This window comes from Muscardinus avellanarius (genome assembly GCF_963383645.1).
Source record: "Muscardinus avellanarius genome assembly, chromosome: 14".
NCBI lineage: Eukaryota > Metazoa > Chordata > Mammalia > Rodentia > Gliridae > Muscardinus > Muscardinus avellanarius.
In genome coordinates, this window is record NC_137800.1 from 5,530,868 (window position 1) to 5,553,617 (window position 22,750).

Sequence of the window (22,750 nt, forward strand, 5' to 3'; positions counted from 1 at the left end):
TTGTAGTGCTTACCTTTTTGAGGTCTTATGTTGGTTCTGTGCCTTTTTCTATTTCCTTCTTTGTAACCAAGCCTATAAGACTTTACTTGCCATGGGCAGAGCCATTGAAAATCTCCTTTAATCCTTAACTTAAAATATAGTGTGAGAAGATAAAGATACATCTTAAAATAAAAGCCTCTGAGCCAGGCGTGGTGGCGCACGCTCATAATCCCAGCATTCAGGAGGCTGAGACAGGAGGATCATGGTTCACAGACACCCTCAGCTACTTAATGAGGCCCTTTACAACTTATGAGATGCTGTTTCAAAGTAAAGAATAAAACATAGGGCAGAGGGTGTGGCTCAGAGGTTGAATGCCCCTGGGTTCCATCCCCAGACCTGCAAAAAAATAAAATAAAATAAAATAAAATAAAATAAAATAAAGGCCTCTGAAGATGAAGCTGGCACAGAAAGTTTCCAGCAAGTCACTTATACCAAATTTCATATGAAACACTCTGGGATATTAAAAAGCTACATCACTTACTTCTTTTAATGACTCAAATATACCGTTAACAGATGTACCACCCTCATGCAGAGGACAAAATAAATTTAGGAAGCTGAAATGACTTGCTTGCAAATAAAAGACTGAGGTTTCTGACCAGATGTTTTCATAGAAAGGCTTGTATTGATCTTCTCTATTGGGTTTATGATAGATGAATGAAAAACATATTTAGGTAGATAATAAGTCTGGTGAAATTTAATTTTTAAAGTAGTATTGAGTGTCTGAGTCTATGAATGTGATATCTCTTCATATTTGTTAAAATTTTATTTTATGTTCACTATAAAACCTAAAAGGTTAATTCATATAGCTCTTATCATTCATGGCTAAGAATTCCTAGATACCTTCTTTAATTATTGATATTGAAAATACTGTTTCTTTTTTTTCTACTATAATTTTAAATATGTAGTTTAAATCTCTTTTTCTCTATTGGCTCTCTGTAGTGAAGTATGATAGAATTAGTGAATTTTACTTCTTCCTTCTTTTCCTTTATTACCCAGTTTTAGTTGTAGATATCAGCCTTTTTTTTAACCAAAGTGTATGTTGCTGAATACCTATCAATGACAACTTTAAAAGTAGAGAATCGACCAGGTATAATGCTGAATTCCTGTACTCTCAGTACTTAGAAGGCCGAGACAAGAAAATTACAGTTTCGAGGACAACTAAGCAAGTAATGAGAATCTCATCAATGTAGCATTTCAAAATAAAAATAAAATAGGGCTGAGAGTGTAGCTCAGAGGTAGACTCCCCCAGGTTCAATCTCCGGTACCACAAAAGTGAAGTAATTAAATCCTCCTATCAAAGGACATAGGGTGGCTAAGAAAAAAGAAAGATCCAGATCTATTACCTGCAAGAGACTCACGCCAACTTTAGGGACACACAGAGGAAAGCGAAGGTATGAAAAATACTATTTCTTACTAATGGAAACCAAAGAATTATGGGGGCTGCGCTTGTGCAAGACAAAAAAAACTTTAAGTCAAACACTGTAAAAAGAGACAAAGGTGGTCATTATATACTGATAATGGAGTCCACACATCAGGAGGATAAAGCCGCCGGGAGGTCTTTAAATGCCCAATACTGTACCACCCAAACACGGCAAATATTGAGACTGGAGGATGTTAGCTTAGTGTCCACTCCTAACATAAGGCAGATAACTCTACATTTGGAACAACGTACTTCCTTTTATTAAGCAGAAGGAACAAAGAAGAATATTGCTTTGGAAAGCAGATGAATGGTTTTTATTTCTTTTCAGAGACATATTTTTGGCAAAGACTCATTCAGCACAGGTATTGCCACTGAGAATAAGGTGTCATTTAGACCAGCCTTGTTATGTTTCAGATAAGGGAATTTGTTTCAGATAAAGGAATATGTTTCAGATAAGATAAATTTGGAAAGGGTAAGTGGCGGACACAAGGGTTCATAGGCATGTAATACTGCTGGAGTCGTAGTCCATTTTTACACTCTAAGATTAGTGTTCCTTTGATTTATCCAAACTTTAACTCAGTAACGATACCTTTAACTGAGTATGGACTTAAAGACCAACCTTTCTAGCTTTCACACATGAGAGGGGTCGTGCAGTACTGGTCTCTCAGTGTCTGGCTTATTTCACTTAACATAATGTCCGCTTCCATTCATTTTTGCTGCAAATGACAGGATCTCACTGTATGTGGCTGAATGGCATTCCACTGTTTATATATGCTGCATTTCCTTTATCTCCTTATCCGTGGATCGGCACACACAGTGCTTCCATGTTTCAACAGAACTCCTGGAAATGGTGCTGCAAGTAAACACAGGAGTACAACACTTACTAATATTTTCAGAGCCAGACATGGAGGCATGTGTCAGTACTTGTAATCCCAGGATTTGGGAGGCTGAGACAGGATGATTGCAGGTTTGAGGTGAGGATGGCCTCCGCAGTACAGTGAGACTCAGCAATCTAGTGATACCCTGTTTCAAAATAAAAATGTTAAAAGGGGGGACTGTGGGTATGGCTCATAGGTAGAATGCCTTTGGGCTCAATCCCCAGTAACATAATAAATAAATAAATAAATAAATAAATAAATAAATAAATAGTATTCCTATGTGATTTTTGTGTTTTCCAAAACCTCTGAATTTTATCCTTTTATTCCAAATGCGCTTTTATGAAGTTCTCTCTGTGTACTGTCCCAGGTACTGAATAGATTAACACCCTGCACCTCTTCTCCCATTACTTCTGACTACACTGCCCCCCACTATATAGCTCATTTAAACCACAGTAGTTGGGCCGGGCGTGGTGGCGCACGCTTGTAATCCCCGCGCTTGGGAGGCAGAGACAGGAGGATCGCGCAGGTTCGAAGCCAGCCCCACGCTGGCTTAGGAGACCCTGTTTCCAAATAAAAATATAAAAGTAGGTCTGGGAGTGTAGCCCGGAGGTAGAAGGGCTTCCAGGAACCCCAGTACCACAAAAAAAAATAAAAATAAAAAATAAACCACAGTAGTTGCAGCTATAATTTACGTTAGTAGCCCAAGTGCCTCTCTTTCACAGACACAGTTTAAGGATGAGCTGTTCCTTATTTTGCTGCTGCCATTGTTTGTAGACTATGACACATTTTCCCTAATCTTAGCCCTGATAAAGTTTCATGGCTTCCTAAACATTCCTTTTCCCATTTTTCTCATCTCCTCCATGTTCTGTAGCTCTCACAGCCTGCATTTCTGCGTGCAGAACACAAAGCTCTGGGCTAAGTATTATCTGAGCTTTTATCCAGGTAGATCACGTGGTTGATATATTTCACATCTCTGGGGAATCCGTGTGCCTGCTAAGCTCTTGGGGGACAAAAGTAGCTTCTTCGTGGTCTTCCAGGGAAGCAGAGACTGTGCCAAGTTTTATAGTACTGTAGTAGACTTTGTTCCCTGAAACTTCTGCTTTCCAGCCAAGCCTACTTTAGGAAAGACACATATTCACAGGACACATGCTAGTGGTCTAGAAATCACCCACTTAGTGGTTTTTTGGATTCACTACCATCAGTGTGGCCAGAGTATGGTCAGGTCACTAATGGCACTGCCAGAAAAAAAACACACACTCAGGAATGAAGAAAAGGCTGAGCAGCTGCCCTGTTGCCAACCCGGGGGAGAGGGGCACATGGATACTTGGCAGTGTGCAGGGACTGGGACTGGGCGCTATGTTCCAGATCAGCTCTTGTTAGCTGTTTGTTTTGGCGGAAAGTCCAACAGAGCCGAAGAGAGCATTTCCTTCTCATTCACGCTTTACTGCTTTTTCCCCTTGGAACACACATGACTCAGAAGCAGAGGCAGAGCCGGAGCCAGGACCTAGCCCAACAAATCTTTATGCTCTTACGTTTGTCTTTTCTGTATCTCATTCTGGAGGTTCCTGGACCCATTTCTACCAAAGAGTCTAAGCCCTGGGGAGTGATACTCTAGGATGGGAGGGTTGACTTGAACTTGAGGTGACTTGTACTTGACCACCCCTGGCCCCACTGTCTCATCTCTAGATCAGGGTCACCCTTTGAACCTGTCCCTGGAGCTGCTTTGAGCATCAAATGATGGGACAATGTGCATCACCTAGCACAAGGATGGAGCTGTTGGGCTCACATCTCTGTAGGACAGAGAATATGCATGAGTAAAGAGAAACCAATGTTTTGTTTTCTTATTATAGAGAGAAATAGTACTTTAAGTCCAGAGTTGTCTGCCCAGAGGCTTGTCCTTCCAGAGAGCGCCTGCCAGGGGCCCTTGGAGAATGTTGCAAGACACTTGCACAAAGCCTCTCACGTCTTCCTTCTCCTCCATCTTCTTCTGTTTCCATTGTTCTTTCCTTGAAATTCCCATCATTATTATTATGTTTAACTTATTTTTTTCTCCATTTCTCCACATCCTCCAGAGATTTCTCTCGGAAGTTACAAATAGGACTAGTCCTTGGTATTCCCAGACTCCAAGTAGATTCTCTCTGGCTCTAACTTATCAGATGGAAATCTTGACTTGAACAAAACCACCCCAGTTTTGCACCCTAAAAAGGACAGGCTGAGACCAAGGCAAACAGAGACCCTGGGATATCTGCTGTCATTAACCTTCTCACAATTCCCTCACCAGACACAGACTGGGTTCTGATCTCCAGGAACATCTGAGTTGAAGCTACAGCCTGTACTTAATGCATGAGGTGAGATGCTTAATCAGGTTCTGGAAGAAAAATCAAAGGCTTTTACAGAATCACATGCATCGAAAAACTACTGAAACAACTATTCAGAAACAAGAAAGAAGAAAATGGGGGCAAAGTAAGGCACTTTTAACTTGTGGTAACTAAGAAAGAGTTCTTCAAAGTTAAGAGACTTCCACCACAGACTTCCTTGGTAATGTTATCTTGAATTTTCTCACTTGACCATGGTTCCTTCATTTTTAAAGTTAGCAGGCTGGGTCAGAGGACTTCAGAAGATTCTGGTAATTATTAGTCAATGCAATTAGTTGAGGAGGAAAAATAATAATTATTACAGATTTATGATTTAATGATTGAAAAGCTGTTAAGAAGTAACCACACAAAAAAAAATCAAAGCCAATAAGAGTCCTGTGGGACAGTGATAAAATTAGCGTAGAAAATCAGTAGCTTTCTTTTGGCAAAAAAAGTGCCAATTATATAATAATAAAAGGATGTGACTCGCATAGAAATAGAAACTACAAAGCACAATAAAGAATAGCTAGCAGTGAAATTACAAAAGTGTTCTGGATAATCCATATGAAAAAACACACAAATGTACAAGAAGGATTTACTAAAATAACACAAATATATTTAAAGTAAAATCTTATTCTTAGGAAAGCTGAATAGTCTGCCTTTTTTTTTTTCTTGGACAAAATTTGTAATTTTAATCTAATGCCAGTTGAAAAATCAGTAGCCTCTTTTTTACTTGATCAAGGAATTTAGAAGTTATTTTGTAAGATTGAATCATTAAGAGAAACCACGAATTCTGAGAGGGCCCACTAGGAACTACCTTAGCTAAAATAATGTAATACTGGTATGGGAAGAGATAAACAGAAGAGTCGAGGCGAATGGAAGCCCATCTCATAGGAATACCTCGACATGTTATATCCGGAAGGGTTGGTTTATGTTTAGAAATGTAGGTGGTGAGCACGCAGAATGCCCTGTCTGTTCTCTGTAGACTGCCCTGCTGTCCCCCATGCACCAAGAGACCCTGACATTTAATTCCTCAGAATCCTGTCTAGTTTTATTTCTCAAATTATGCCAGCTCAATTTTCTATAAGAATGGAGACACAAACCCAGACTTATGCCTTTTACATGAGAAATCATATACAAAGTGTAGGCTCAGGAAATTTCTATTTCTGGATGGGGCAAAAGACCCTTTTTCTGTCATTACTAGAAACTCAAATCTGTGATGTCTTCTCAGAATAGCTTCTTCCATCTTAGGGCTGAAGGACTAAGGGCAAACTGACCAGGAATGCAGACATAGTTAGGCAGATACACAAACAAAACAAATATCTGTAAGAAAAATAAAAACAGTGATGTTAAAAGCAAACCCTGAGCCCAGTCTTGAGTCTTGGCTGCTAGATAAGCAAGCACACAGTAAAAAGCAAACTCAAAGCCATCTTGTGACACATAGGATAAAACATTTATGTTTAGAAAGGGTGAATGACAAGATGGATTGGAATGACTATAAATAACCAATGAACATTTAAAAATAACCCTGGGAATAATTTTAAAAGGTGCATTAAGCCTCCCCTTTGTGGGGGCTATTCTGTCTTTCCATTTTCTATCTTTCTTTGGCTTGACAATAAAATTTTCATATTTCTACCAAAAAAGTTATTTTAAGGCAAGCAGAAATATTGTTATTCACTCATATAACAGGCTAAGGTTAAAGCAATTGATAATTACCAGTATTGGTAAGAATACTAATAGTCAAAAGATATTTTCATACATGTCAGTAAAAGAATAAAACTGGTACAATGGTTTCTGAAATGAGCTACTGGCAACATACATTTAAAAGTAGAAATTTAACTACTGGCATTCCATTTCTAGAAATTTATACACAGTAATAGTCACATAATTTCTAAAGACATGAGCAATCGTGCCTATGTATGAGTCAAATAATTTGAACAAATATCAAATAGTTTTCAAGATAACAATTGGAAAAATTACAACAAAACTAGTTGTAATGTTTACATTATTTTATTAGCTAGATAAAATAAATACTCTGTAAATAGTGATTATAGTTGGAGAGACTATAAAGATCTTTTCATCTTCCACTTTTAATATTCTGTATCATTTGAAATGTTGTGATATGGATTGTTTAAAATCAGAAAAATAATAGATTTCAGAGCAAGCAAATTATAAAATTCAAGTTCTAGAAACTACTAGGCATACTTTCTCACTATGTCTTAACCAGCATGAATTTTCTCTCCATAACCTAGGTTACTTAGAAAGATCATAGCTAGCCTGAAGCCATTTTAGATCTTCCTTTTAAAAGGAGCCCTGAGGCATCCAACCAACTGGCTTCAAAATCTTTCCCCACCTGTGAGCCCCATCCTTAAGTTTCTTTCTGTAACGGCTTGGCCCCAGGTCCTCCCCAGTGCACTCCAGGTCCTCCGGCTTCTGCCTCGTCTGGATGACGTGAAGAAGAGTGCCTCCTGACCGCCCAAGTGTGGAGAGAAGGTCAGGGAAGCCCTGGGCGGTGGTTAGGAAGCAGAGGGGAGAACCATGTCCTCACAGGCAGGTCGTCTGAGGGAAGAGCTACGTAGCCTCTCTACACCATCCTGTGCTGCTCTGCCTTCCTCTGATAGTGAAGAAGCCTTCTAATGTCTTTGCTCTCACCATCAGGCCTTGAGAACTCGACTCTGTAACCATGAGGCTCCTCGTCTTCCTCACCGCTATCTGCGCCATCATCCAGGCACTGTCTGGTAAATACCAATCGCCATACTTTGTGTTTTCTTTTCCAAAGACCAGTCATTTGTTAGAAAGTAAAGTACAAGCTGGGACTGGTGGCGCACGCTTGTAATCCAGTACTTGGGAGGCTGAGACAGGAGGGTCGCAGGTTTATGGCCAGCTTCAGCTACTTAGTGAGGCCCTCTGCAATTTGGTGAGACCCTGTTTCAAAATAAACAATAAAAAAGTAAAGCTGGGAGTGTAGCTCAGAGGTAGAATGCCCCTGGGTTCAATCCCCAGTACCACAAAAAAAAAAAGAGAGAAAGAAAATAAAGTACTAGGAGGCTACTCAGAGGGTATTGCTACACCCCAAAATCCTTTAGTGCATTTATAGTTCAGCATGAGGACTTGGATTTGATCCACAGCACTGCAAAAGAGAGGGTACAAAAAATGAACACTTTCCCCTGATTACTGACTGTTGAGTCTTCATGACATGAAAAGTTTTGTTAGGTAGTCTCCTTCTTCTTCTTCTTCTTCTTCTTCTTCTTCTTCTTCTTCTTCTTCTTCTTCTTCTTCTTCTTCTTCTCCTCCTCCTCCTCCTCCTCCTCCTCCTCCTCCTGCTCCTCCTCCTCCTTCTTCTTCTTCTTCTCCTCCTCCTCCTGCTCCTCCTCCTCCTGCTCCTCCTCCTTCTTCTTCTTCTTCTTCTTCTTCTTCTTCTTCTTCTCCTTCTCCTCCTCCTCCTCCTGCTCCTCCTCCTCCTGCTCCTCCTCCTCCTGCTCCTCCTCCTGCTCCTCCTCCTCCTGATCCTCCTCCTCCTCCTCCTCCTCCTGTTCCTTTTCCTGCTCCTCCTCATTTTTATTCCCCAAATGTACTGGATGGTGTAGGAACCAAATCTTCTGAATCATGCAGTTAGCACAAACATTTGAAGACATGGGGTTTTTGCAGGCCCTAGCCAGAGACTTCTTGCCACTTTTACCACAAAGCTGACCTTGACTCCATCAAGGCTTTATGCAAACATCTTTTCATGTTTCAGGCATCACCAAAGCACTCAATTTTGAAAGACCCTGCTACCTTCGGGGTGGAATCTGCCTGAAGATGGGGACGCCCAGCTGTGAGCCCTTCAGAGGACCCTGTCGGGCGTTCACTGTTTGCTGCAAAATAAGGAAAAGCTGACGACCGAAGGGCCCAATCCAGGAAGCCCAGCCAGGAATCCCAAGTGTTGCTCCTTTTGTCCAAATGCAAGCAAAATACTCAAGTCTAGATGGTAGACTTCTGCATCATTAGGGCTTATTAAAGGAAGGTTTGCTTTCAGTGCAGAGGTAGACAGCAGGAGGCAGAAAATTATAAGAATTCAAATATCTATAGTAAGCTTTGATATTTACAAAGCATTTTTATTCACATAATATATTTAATCCTTAAAACCATCTTAGCCTATTTACTCCACTTAAGAGACGTGAAAATCAAAACTCAGCTAGGTTAATTAACTTGCCAAAGAGCATGCCCGCAATAAATGGAAGAGCAAAATCTAAGAGTCTCCTTTTAGTTGTTTCCTGAAGCTCCACCTACATGGAATGGAGTTGGATATGAAAGAATTTTGTCCTGTGGGGTGAGATGTGAGGACAGGGTTGGCGTGAGATAGCCGTGGCATTGGATCAAGGGCTGAGCAGGAAGGACCTACTGAGAGAGTGCGGAGGCAGGGGCATCACGGGGCAGAACACATAGGAGGAAGGCCCCTATGCACAGACTCCCAGAAAAGTCAGCCCCACACAGAGAGGCAGGCAGAAGCCCATCGAGGGGCAGGAACTCCAAGTGCGCATCAGAGGTTACCCCACAAGACGGAAGTCCTAGGTCCGATGCCTTCTGTCTCCCTTGGTCACTTTTCATCTGGGGCTTGGCATCCACTGTGGTGACTGAGCAAGCCGTCTCTCCGTCATGAGCTTCAGTGCCCTGTGTCTGATGAGGAAGGGAGCTTGGACATGCCTGGTGTTGTCTGTGATTTGGAGAGCAAGGTTGGGATGGGGAGGAGATAAAGACCAGAAATATGACAAGATGCCCAGGAAGCTGAAGACAAAAGAAAAAAAAAAGTAGGATAAACTAACATCTGCCAAAACTTGAACAATCTCATAAAAATAGCTTTGCTGGCATCATAATGAGCGTCAAACAGGACCAACTTTGCACTGGACGGAGTCAGGGAATAAATAACTAAAAAATTTTAGTGCAGATTTTCAGGTAGATATGGACTGCTTAGCTGCAAATCTGTGTTTGTAAAGATATTTGGAGAAAGACACAAATATTAGCTCCTCCAATTGGGTTTCATTGACAGTGACTCTCATAGTATGTCTACAGGGAGGGTCACAAGATCTTGAATATTTTAGGTACCTGTGATGTTGATGTACATTGTGTCCTGTCCAGAAGTCTGTTATGAAAATGGCATGCTATTACCAGAAGAGTTTCTCAGACCCTTATTTATATTTCTTTACCATAATGTTAAAACCCTTCCCCTCCCATATACTTCTCTCACCGATCACCAATTTACCATCATTTTTTTTCTCATAAATTTTCTGAAAGATCTCAGCCCTGCTTTTTTCTTTATTTCTTGATTTAAGCACAAAGAATTGGTCTACTAGTGATAGAATAAACTCCAGGGAGGAAGGAAGGGAAAGGAAAGAACGCTAGTGGGAATTCAGCTTCTCTTTGTCATGTATGAATAAAGGAAGCCTGGACACCAAACATAAATTCTGTATAGAGGTGTCTACTCACCTGCCAATTATCTTTTGCACCACACATCGGCACAGGGACAGGCCGAATGCCCTCCCCAAGCTCCTGCTCCACCCAGAGAAAGCGTACTAATTAGCTCGGCTTCCGTTTATTCGTTTTTCTCAAGAAACATTTACTGAGCAAGGTGTGATGGCACATGCTGGTAATCCCAGTTCTTGGGAGACTGAAATAGGAGGCTTGCCGGTTTAAAGCCAGTCTCAACAACTTGGGAAGGCCCTCAGCAACTTAATGAGAGCCTATTTCAAAATAAAAAATAGACTGAAGTATGTAGCTCAGAGGTAGAATGCTCCTGGGTTCAAGCCCCAGTACACACACACACACACACACACACACACACACACACACACACACACATTTACTGAGCTGAGAACAAAGCGATTACAAAAAAACTATCTTCATGGGGTTTATATTATAGTGTCAATATAGACAATAAACAATAGAAATAAGTAACATTTAGAACAGCATATATTTATAAGTACAAGATTTGAAAAAAATATATCAGAGGAGAGTGACGTGAAGCACTGAGGGGTCTGTGACAGGATGTCCCACCAGCCCTCACAGAGTTATACAAGAGTAGTACAGTCGTTTCTCAGTACCTAACGCAAGATGGTGTGGATTTGGCGGAGATTCTGAATCGGAAGCCATATTCAATCTTGGGCACCCTAGAAACTGTTAGATCTCCTGGGATAAAGAGACAAATTTTGGATTTTGTTTTTCTGAGATGCTGCACAATTCCTTTAGGCCTTCATTGGATAGCACTGTTATTCCTGCCTCTTAATCACTATTGTATTGATTTCACCTTATTTATTTAAATTGACAATAAAAGTTATATATGTTTATAGTGCAAAGCATGAGGTTTCGACACGTATATTCACTGAGCGGCTAAATCAAGCTGCTTAGCACGCACCATTTACTCACATTTTTTTTGTTGTTGTTGTTCTACTTCTCAGATCTACTCATCTATTAACTAGAAGTTGCGAACTCTCTCTGCTGCACAGTCTTTTCCTGTAATACTCATCTAGGTCTGTAATCTCAGCATCAGATGCTTCAAATAATTGACTAGAGTCCTGCCCCAGGGGTCCAGTTTCACAAGAACTCTGCTGCTCTCTTCCCTAAATCCCAGAACCTGCTGGGACACTGTGGCATTTGAAGCCACACAGAAAGCTCCAGGAGACATTCTCCCGCACATCAAAGGTGATATGAGGGCTCCCTCCACTGGCAGCATGCCTTTGGAACAGATACCCACGTGGAAATCCCAGCTCACTCTTCTGCTAGGACGCAGGCCCTACCGCCTATGCTATAGAAGAGAGAAACTGGAAGACCTGCCCTCTGGTTCATGGCCATCTAACACTTTTAGCCATATTAAGCAACCTAGTGTATTTAATAGATGCGACTTAACCAGAGCACAGGGAAAGTACTTTCCTCACATGGAGCCCAAATCCCTTGGATCTGGTGAGTAGGAAAGGAATGACCTAGAGCATTAGGATGGGGACCTGACCCTAGTGCCAGATTGGGCCATGCCAGGTGCCCCATTTGTGCCATGGAGGGGTCCGTGGCCCCAAGCCAGGCTGATAGTATTAACTTCTCTGTCCGCGCAGAGATCAAGAACGTTGCGCCGAGGCCCATGTTCACTGTACAATTAGCCTCGGAGATTCCTCTGCCCTCTGTGTTTATACCTGCACTCGGTTCCAGTGTTTTCGATTCATCAAGGAAGGATTTTAGGTACAGGATGACAAGAATGTAGGCATTCCTGGTTCACTGTTAGCACTCCATTGGTTCTGCCTTTCTTGACACAGGAGATACACTGATTGTGTCATTATAAACTCACGCAAGTGTGGGGTCCTCATAGGTACAGCTCTCTTTCCTTCTTAAGTCTTTTGAGGAAGTGCAGAGAGTACTACTGTCTCCACCATCCTCCATCCTCTGGTCCCTACAGCACTGAAATGAAGGTGGTTAGAGAAGGGATGTCGCCACCTTCTGGCGATGCTGTGCTTTTCATTGGAACTTGGGTTTATGCAACAGTTTTTTTTTTTTTTTTTTTTTTTTTTGCCTATTTATTTATTCATGCTGCAGACTGAACCCAGGCATGTTGTAGTGATGAGCTACACTTTCAGCTCTTTGTATTTATTTTGAAACACGGTCTTCTGTAGGTTGCTGTAGGTCTCACCAAGTTGCTTAGACTGTCTTCAAACCTTCAGTATTCTTGTCTCGGCCTCCCAAGTACTAGGATTATAAGTGAGCATCACCATGACTGGCTTGCAGCATTAGAATTTTAGGAAAAGAGGGAATCTCAAAGATCACATACTCTAGGTCTATGTTTGCGACACTTGATACATATAATAATAAAAATCATTAATATACCTTCAGATATAGCATTTGGAAATATTTATCCCATTCTATCAGTAACTTTTAACTCTGTTTACATTGTCTTTGCATATACAATAATTTTTTTTATTTTTTAGGGAGTTTGTTTACCCTTCTGTTGCCTGTGCCATTGAAATCATATCCAAGAAATCACTGCCAATTTCAATGTTGTGAGGTTTTATGACCCAGATTTTCTTCTAAAAGTTTATAGTCTTAAGAATTACATTTAGGTCTTTTATCTATTTTGAGTTAATATTTGTATATGGTGTTAGGTAAGGGTCCACTTTTATTCTTTTTCATGTAATTGTTATTTTCAACAATATTTAGTTAAAAGATTATTATTTCCTCCACCAAATGTTCATGGAAACCTTGTAAAAAATAACTTGACAATATATGGAAGAATTTATCTCTAGGCTTTTATTTAAATCCAGTGGTTTATACATCTGCCTTTATAACAGTACTACACTGTTTCAATTATTGTAGCTTTATAAGGTTTGAAATCAGAAAATATACATCTTTTAGCTTTGTTCTTTTTCGAGATCATTTTGGGTATCTAGAGTCCATATTCTATATTAGGATAGATTTTTTCTGAAAAATAAATAAAGCAAATTTAACTGGAAAATATTGTATTTTGTTGGGCAATCCTATCTAAGTCCACATCTCATAGATGGAAACAAGGTCGATAAACTTGAAGTTATTGCCAAAGACTGGGGAAATTTTTTAGAGGAAAGAAAAAGTAGAAGATTTGCTTTCTATTGAGATATTGCAATGGAAGGAGAAACTACCCTTTGAAGAAACAGCTATTTTCAAAGATATGGGCATAAATCTTGTGCTAATAAATAAATGAGGAGAATAGAACTGAGTGGCCCTGAAGAATCAGAAGCTGCAGAACTGTGTATGCAGGAGGCGGGGGCCCTGGGTCCCAGCCAACTTTGAGCCAGGCTGGCTGGATGTGGAAAGGGAATCTGGTCACAGTCCCTTCCCTGAGCAACAAGGTCCCAAAGGCAATAAGACCTCCCCAAGTTCCAACCACACCACGCAACTCTAACTGTTCTCATTACATTTCAGGACACCCATCTGGCCGGAAGGTGTGTTTGCAGCAGTCTTGATACACGGAGAGGCAAGCAAAGCTAGGAAGTCAGAGATCTTGCTTGCTCCAGCCAGTGGTCCCAGAGTGGTGTGTTCATAAAAGCAGGACAAAAATATACTGGAACAAATTATTGTTCTTGATTTTCACCGACTCTTTTGCTTTTTACTGCTATAAAATACATATGACAAATTTACCATTTTAACCATGTCCAGTGTATAGTTTAGTAGCAATGAGTACTTGTACATAGTCAAGCAACATCACCACCATTCAGCTTGCAAAATCAAAACCCTATACCCATTAAAAATAACTCCAGTTCACATCCCCTGAGTCCCCGGCGACCTCTTTTCTGCCTTCTCTCTTTATGAATTTGCCTATTCTTGCTTCATAGAAGTGCATCAAGTAATATCTTTACCTTTTCATGTCTGACTTATTTTACTTAGCATAATGTTCTCATGTTTTATCCAAGTTGTCACAAATGGCAGGATTTCCCTTTTATAGGAGAATATTCCATTGTGTATATGCTAATTGTATATGCTAATTATGTGTCTTGGCTATTGTGGGTAGTGTCGTATGAGCATGTCTGTTTAAGTATCCACTCTAGCCTTTACGTTTCACTTCTTTGGGGGATATACCCAGGCAGTACAAATGCTGGATCATGCGATAGTGCCATGTTTATTTTTTTTTTTTTAGAAATCCTCATACCATTTTCTATCGCAGCTGTGCACTCTCACAGAGATACAAAGTGTTCCAACTTCCCCACATCCACATCAATCCTATTCTCACCTTTTCTTAATGATCGCTATCTTGCATGGGTTTGATGTGGTATCTCTCATAGTATCTGAGACATGTATATGTATTTTCCACTAGATACGTATCTATCAGTCATGAACTTTTTAAGTAAATGAATCAGCATGGATGTGGTATGCTCTGACCTCTAATAAGGGCTCTCAGAGAGTACCGATGCCTAAGGAGTGAGGCTGTTTGTTGCCCCTGCTCGCCCTGTGCTCCTGTGTCCACTTCCCCTCTTCCAGCCCTGACTGCTGCTTGCATAAGTTGCGGGTGGAATAACCGTTTTCTGCTGGTTCTCGTAAGATTTGAAAGAGCTTGAGAAATTGTCAGAAAGCTGCATCTGAAAGCTCTTGATAAATTCCAAAAAAAATCATGAAGAAGTCTTTTTGGATAAATATATATACCCATTTGACCTGATCCAATGCTAAATTGCTTTCTTCCTTTTATAATATTCTGAGGATCACCAATAAATATGTTTAAAACCTGGCAACTCTTTTGATGTGTAGAACATACTTCTTCATAGTCTATTTGGATTTTCGCCTAGCTATGCACCTGGATACAATGAGAGGTTGAGAAGGTTTGTTAGAAGAACTATTGGCATGTACCTGAAGGGCACCTGCATCAGGTAAAGACATTACAGTGTCTTCCAGCAAGAGGAAGCTAACTTGTTAAAAAGGCACCTTCTAACCTAAGTCACATTCACACAGTCAAAGCCCTTATCCCAAGGCATGCTAAGATCTGGGAGCTCAAATAATTGGATTTGTTATAATCAATGAGGCTCTCAAGTCAGAGCCTTGTTAACATGTTAACATAGCTGGGAACGGTGGCGCATGTCTGTAACTGCAGTACTCGAGAGGCTGAGAAAGGAGAATTAGAGGTTGGAGTCCAGCCCTCAGCCACTTAGTGAAACCCTCAGCCACTTAGTGAGACTCTGTTTCAAAATAAAAAAAAATAATGCCGGGTGTAGTGGCGCACACTTGTAATCCCCGCGCTTGGGAGGCAGAGACAGGAGGATCGTGCAGGTTCAAAGCCAGCCGCACTGGCTTAAGAGACCCTGTTTCCAAATAAAAATATTAAAAAATAGGTCTGGAAGTGTAGCCCGGGGGTATAAGGGCTTCCAGAAACCCCAGTACCACCAAAAATAAAATTAAATAAGATTAAATTAAATTAAAAAATTAAAAGGCTGAAGATATAACTCAAGAGGTAGAATGCTCCTGGGTTCAATCATCAATATAAAAAAATTTTAATTCTAAGTCTTCTCTTGTTTTGGATGACAACAATTTCAAAGGATGCAGTTTGTGAATTTTGTAGATTATCCCTCAATTTTTATTTTTCTGATTTTTTTTTTCATGACTAGTGAGACTGTGGATTTGGGTAGGAAAACCACAGAGATGAAGAGCCATTTTCAATGTGACAACATTACTACTATATATACTGTTCTTATATTGCTATCAATATTACTATTGTAATGTTGGTAACCTTGACCCTCTAGCCAGGATAGTGTTTCTTCTTTAAAAAGTTATCTGTTCCTGTGATATTACTCTTTGCAAAAATCAAATCTTAGGTCTTCTCAAAAGGACTCTCTAGGTTCTAAGAAAATAGTTCTAAAGAAATCTAACTCTTTGGAAAGGTGCCTTTGGGAAGAAAATAATCGCTGTCTCCTTAAGTCTTGGCCCTCTAGAAATCAACAGATTGGTCTCAGTAGTCTCAGAGTTCTGTGTCTGTTGGTTGACACTTACGTGCCGTTGCTTTACACCTGAATCACACTCACACTTCATAGCTAAGTCACATTCACACAGTCAAAGCCCTTATCCCGAAATCTGTAGGCTCATACACACATTATATGGCTTACCAGTATCTAGGGGGATTTCATTTCTGTGGTTCCAAGCAGAGAAAAAGACTTAAACAAGGAGAGTTCTTGTCCAAACCCATTAGCTAACTAGTGGTGTGACCAAAGCTAAATTCTCCCCTCCCTAGTTCAAGGGCCTGTCACTTAAGCCTGCCCTCAGAGAGACCAGCTGCATGGCGCCCTTGGGTGACAGTGCCTTTATTAAGCAGGAGTCGGTCACGGCACCCTGAGCCAGGGTGTCGCAGCTACAGTCTGCAGCAGTGCTTGTACCGGCTTTTGCATTCTGCAGGTAGGATGGAGCAGCCGTGGGTTTTTTGGTGCTTGCAGGTTCCACCCATCTTTGCACATTCTTTATTTCTCTCCATTCCTTTAAACCCTAAAAAGGAAAGGGGAGGATGAAGAAACAAAGAAGTAAAATCTTATTTAGCTCAAAATGCTAAAATCCATCCTGTTTAGCAGGGATGGGCAAGCTATAGGTGAAGGGTCAAAAATTGACCTTGATATTGTGGGTATTACCTGGAGCTTAGAATTGGTTTTACATTGGTATATGGTAAAAAAAAAAATCAGAACAAGAGTAGTAAATTATATAAAATTTAAATTTTAGTGTCCTTAAGTTTAGTAGGAAGACAGCCATGATCACTCACTTTACATTTTCATGGTTGCTTTCACACTATAGGCAAATGTTAGCTGTTATGGTGGACCCTGTATGGTCCACAGAGCCAGACATGTCTGTTTATCATCTGGTTTTTCAGAGAAATCTTCCATGCTACTATAGCATAGTCTCTTTCATTTCCAGTTAAAGGAACTTTGAATCAGAGAAAGCACCTAATTTTGCTGTGCCACAAGATGATAACTATATTTTATTTTAATGCTCTTCTGAAAAGTGTCTTTCTCCTTCTCAATAGGACAAAACTTTCCAAGTGTGTAGCACACATGGGCAATGAGCTTCGAGTGAATGAATAGCCAGTGTGATGTACTGAGTGTTGAATATCCTGCCTCCTGCATTCTGTGAAGGGTATCACTTCATAAGCTGTGATGCTTTAAATGCCAGTGCCCTCACACATAAGAAGCACCAGTCTTTCTATGCTTTATCTACTAAGTTAGCTGGGAAGAAAGTGGTATAAGATCAAAAAGGTTGACCTAGGAATTTAAAGAGCAGCATGTGAGAACTTGCCTAATGTCCAGACAGCCAGAGAGAGAATGAGAGATGACCAGAAAGAAGCAATGAATGATAGGGTCTCCCTCAGAGCTTATGGCTTTTTAAGACATTGCAATGAACGAGATACTCAACTAGGAATTAGGGAACTTGACTTCTAATTCCTGAGCAAGCACTTTTTTTAAGAAGGCAAGGATGTAAGAGTATATAGATAAGACTAGGCACGGTGGTGCATGCCTACAATCTCAGTACTTGAGAGGCTTGAGGGTTGGAAGCCAGCCTCAGCAAATTAGTAAGACCCTGTTTTAAAATAAAAAATAAAATATGGATGGGGGTATAGACCAGAGATAGGTTCCTCCTGGCTTCAATCCCCAGCATAACATACACGTGTGTGCGTACACACACACACACACACACACACACACACACACAAATACATAAATATTCATTGCTATACCTATATTCATATTTATATCTGTAGATATCAATGTCTCTATCATCGAGATATCTATCATCTATCACTGTTAGGGTGTTCAACAAATATGTCTAGCTCTCTATTTTCTTTTTTTTCTAGCTCTCTATTTTCTTGACACAAAGTAGGACTGACTTCTTTTAACTGTGTACATCCATGAGACTTGCTTGACTGGTGAATTTTGAACTGAAGTGATAGGTTCCTTCAGAGCTGGAGTCCTTATTCACCAGTGTGAGAGTCATCAGAGCTTTCTCCTAAGTAGGGCTGAGCAATATTCGTGGTCCCAGCTCCTCTACCAGCCAGGTCTGGTCAGTTACAGTGAGCAGAGCACCAATGTGTCCTGGGCAGATTTGTACATGAGCAACATTAAGCCTTGCTCTTTTAAGATACTAAGATGTGGATGTTTCCACTATACCATTATAGTGCGAATGTGCACCAAAGATTACCAGGTAAAATATGGGATCCCTAGTTAAATTTGAATTTCAGATAAATGATGAATAACCTTTTAGATCATGTCCAAATATTACATGGGTCATGGTTATGCTAAGAAGCATTTATTTCTTATATATAACATAGTGAGTACATGTATTTTCTGGGATTGTTGGGTATTTAAATAGGCATATGTTGTCTCTGGAACTAAACTAGCTCATGCCTAACTTTTGAGCTCCACTAAATGTCACCTGTATGGCTTTGGACAAGTCGTGTTATTTCTAAACAAATGCCTACCCTATGAGGAGCACCCGTGGGATAGTATGTTAGAAGTATGCATTGTGAGGTTTGGTGAAGAGGAAGTGGTTAGTATTATCTGCTATTATTATTAGTGTGGTTGCTGTTGGTTTTAATCACATGAAAATTATTTGTAATCTGTAAAGCCTACTGTAGAAATTATCTGTCACAATTATTGGTTATGTGTCTCTATTGCAACTAGTTTAAAATGATCCTGGGAAGACCTTTTAAACTTATTTAAGCTTCTCTTTCCTTATTTGTAAAATGGAACACATTTTTCATGCTATGTTTCTACCAGCCATGACAGTACCCTGTGTGTTTCCATGCATGATTAGATTGGCTCATTGGCCTACTCTTGGCTCCAAGGTCATCCACCACATCTCCCTACCAGGTAGTTTTGCAGCTTACCTGATGTCTGGATAAGACACACAAGAAGGAGAAGAAGGAGGAACAGCAGCCTCATGGCGATACGGGTGTTCTCAGGGTTGCAGGAGGGTTTAGTAGTGCCTGAGGAGGGCTCGTTGGTAAGTACTATGGAATGAGACATAGAGATTGTCCTAGGAGGCCTGGGATAGGCTGCTGCCTTGTCCCTAAGAAATTTCTTCACTGGTTATCACAGTGTCTATGGTCTTGGAGTTGACCTCTCTCTACTCCTGGAGGCTCTCCTCATTGCCACCCTGGAATGAGGGCCAACTCATTGGAATTATGTGCCAACAGCACATCAGCTGACCACACGGGTCTTCTAGGCCACAGTGATTGTTGATGCCACAGCTTCCCAACTCATCCTTTCCCCATTTCCCAAAGATTGTGGGAGGATAAGATTAGAAAATGTTAGTGATCATTTGTTTTAATTGGAAGTCACATCAGCAATTTAGTACACATCTCTGCTCTGCCTTGACACTTTTTACTATCTGCCCTTCACAATCCCATCCCAGTATGGATGATATTGTCATAGATAATTATTAGCTGAGAGGGTCTTCCTGCTTACTTTTCTTAGGTGTAAAAGTTTATTTGTCATCCCTTAGAAAACTCTTCTCATTCTAGGATAATATCAAATATTTTTTGAGGTTGGGGTACCAAGGAAAACTTCTTTATTATTTTGTCCCAGGTACCATCTGCTAGACCCACTAACCTGCCCAGCCTCAGTGTCTTCCTGAGAACACATACCTTCTCACCAGTTCCTGCCCCATCTGCCATGGATCCGACCTACACCCCCTTCACCTTTTCCTTAGACCAAATCCATGGTCCTGTCAATACATGAACTAAGTGTATTTCTGAAATGTTCTCTTGGTCCAGAAGCAACTTAGAAATAAAATGTCTCTATTCTTGATACTTGCTATCAGCACCTGAATCTTTTACTAAGTAGAGATCTACTTCAGTTTAGTGATCTTGACCTAGAGAAGTGTCTGTAGTAAATGTACCAGTATTGGGAAAAAGCTTCAAAATGTATTAATGTAAGCCAGGCGTGGTGGCGCATGCTTGTAATCCCCGTGTTTGGGAGGCTGAGACAGGAGGATCGCACAGGTTCGAAGCCAGCCTCAGCTACTTAGTGAGGCTCTCAGCAACTTAGTGAGACCCTGTTTCCAAATAAAATATAAAATGGGTCTGGGAGTATAGCCCAGAGGTAGAAAGCCTCTGGGTTCCACCACCAGTACCACCAAAAAAAAAATGTATTAATGTACCAGTATTGGGAAAGATTTTCAATTTTCAAAATATATCTTTGGTATTAAAAAAACAAAGCCAGGAGCTTCAAGGAAAGAGCTGCAGATTTCCAGGCCCCAAGGGTAATTGGGGAGAGAATAGAAGCCTAGGGCCTTTTTACATTTCTAGGAGAAAGGATGTGGGGGAATCCCAAACTCAGATAAGCAAGTTAACACATTTTGAAGTGTAACAAAAGGTTTGGGGGTCTGTGCCAGAGACAGAGCTGCTCCCCCTGCCCCAGAGGGAGCAGATCTAGTTGGGTCAGAAGACTGGTTATAAGAATACTCTTGGTCCAGGAATCTTTGCTGACTTCATTCCAGGTCATCCCACTGTCACTTTGTGGCGTAGTGCTTTACTCTACGCTGTATCTTTCCCTCTTTCTAATGTTGCCATAACAGTTACAAGCTGTATTTCTATCCTTGTAATAATAAACTCATTTAAATCTTCAGCAAGAGTTCAGACTAGTGCGTATTGATCCTAAGTCCAGGACAAGGACCCGCGGTTTACAGGAACAGTTTCCAGGAGCCTAACACAGGTCCCCAGGAACAATTCCCACAAACCATAACAGCTCAAAACTGTAACAGTAAAAATGTTTAAGTTAGTCACAATCAGTTCAACTGTGAATGTTTTATTTTCCTTGCATCGGCAACAGTCTTTTTATAGTAATTCTTATGGTAAATATAACACCTTGGTCTATTCACACTGCTACAACAAAATTCTTTAGCCTAGGTAACTTACAAACACAGTAAGTCTATTGCTACAGTTCTAAGAAGTCAAACATTAAGGTGACAGAATATTTGGTGTCTGGTGCTAGCCTGTTTTCATATATGGTGACTTTTTGTTGTATGCTCATATGGTAGAAGAAGCCAAGGAGCCTCTTTTGAAAGGGAAATAATTCCATTCTTGAGGGCCACCCTCTTCGCACAATCACTTCTCCAAAGCCCCACCTCCTAATACAGCTGCATGGGGAATATATCTCAGCATATCAATTTTGAAGAGGCACAAACATGCAGATGGTAGTAAATGATGATAACTATAATGATAATAGAAAAGAAAGAATGCACAGAAAGCTTCTGTCCACATTCTCATCTCCTGTACTTGCTCATGGAATATAACAGTCTGAATTGCCCACCATCTCCTTTACCATAAGATGTTGCTCCTACGAGCTTACCTTGTATTGGTCTGCTCACCCACAATAGGCTGTGTGTTGATGGTCTTCTGAGTCAGGGGCACCAGGGTGCAGGGGCCCATTACTACATAATTAGGAGGCAGACTCACAGTGAGCAGAGTAAGGTGATGTAGGATGCATTATGATCCATGGCCCCAGGGACAGGAGAACAGGGGCAGTGGGTCTGTGTACACAGCCCTTTCAAACGGTTTCACCAAAAACTGGAGCAAAGACCAGCAACAAGAGCTAAAGGCTGGTTTCATGTCAAACAGATCCTTGTTTGTTGTTTTGATTGATTCAGTAGAGAGCATATAAGAGGAGAACCAGTGGGAGAAAGGACTGATAAAATTCTGTTCATGAGTAAACAAGAGAAACCAGCTTCTGGACCCAAGCAGGAAGGATGGCCTTAGACAGGAGCACAGGCTTGTCCTAGTGACACTCATCAGGTTCATGAATCACATAGAAAAGCAGCTGTCACCAGGTTTGGTATGCACAGCTATAATCCCAGTGCTGGTATAGGAAGATCACAGGTTTGAGCCAAGCCTCAGCAACCTAGCAAGGCCCTCAGCAACTTTGTGAGAGCCTACTTTAATTAAAATTAAAAAACAAATAAATAATTAATTAATTAAATAGAGCTGGGGGTGCAGCTCAAGGTAGAATGCTCCTGGGTTTAATCCCCAGAAGCACAGGTACACACACACACACACACACACACACACACACACACGCGCGCGCGCGCGCGCAAATGCAACTCTCTATGCTACTAAAATCACAAAATTTTCCTCTCGTAAAATGTTTTAATGTACCAGCATTGGGAAAGATTTTCAGTTTTCAAAATATATCTTTGGTAGTTAAAAAAAAAAAAAGGCAGGCGCTTCAAGGAAAGGGCTGCAGATTTCCAGGCACCAAGGGTAATTAGCAAGAGAATAGGAACCCAAAAGCCCAGGGTCTTTTTACATTTCTAAGAGAAGTGGACTTCCTCAAGGATGCTCGAAAATCCTAGACTCCAGATAAGCAACTTAACACATTTTGGAATGTAACAAAAGGTATGGGGGTCTGTGCTGTAGACAGAGCAGGTCACTACACATCAAAAGAACTGCCCCTGAGATCTAGTAGGGTCAGAAGACCGGTTATAAAAATACTCTGCATCCAGGAATCTTCGTAACTTGTTTAGGGTCATTACACTATGTCATTCTGTGGCCTAGTGCTTTACTATAAGCTCTAGCTTTCCCTCTTTCTAATGATACCATGACAGTTACATCC

The 22,750-nt window shown here is 40.8% G+C and overlaps 2 protein-coding genes across 2 annotated transcripts; one reads left to right on the forward strand and one right to left on the reverse strand.

Annotated features, from left to right (window-relative positions):
* Positions 1-7,374: 7,374 nt before the first annotated feature.
* On the forward strand, positions 7,375-8,567 carry LOC308273067 (uncharacterized protein; the record flags this gene model as incomplete). Its single annotated transcript, XM_080710184.1, has 2 exons — positions 7,375-7,429; positions 8,428-8,567. 2 exons carry the CDS (start codon positions 7,375-7,377, stop codon positions 8,565-8,567), a joined length of 195 nt encoding a protein of 64 aa, XP_080566310.1.
* Positions 8,568-16,509: 7,942 nt separating this feature from the next.
* Positions 16,510-19,081, reverse strand: LOC308273068 (beta-defensin 33-like; the record flags this gene model as incomplete). The annotated part of the gene is made up of 2 exons (XM_080710185.1): positions 16,510-16,640; positions 19,027-19,081. 2 exons carry the CDS (start codon positions 19,079-19,081, stop codon positions 16,510-16,512), a joined length of 186 nt encoding a protein of 61 aa, XP_080566311.1.
* Positions 19,082-22,750: the final 3,669 nt, after the last annotated feature.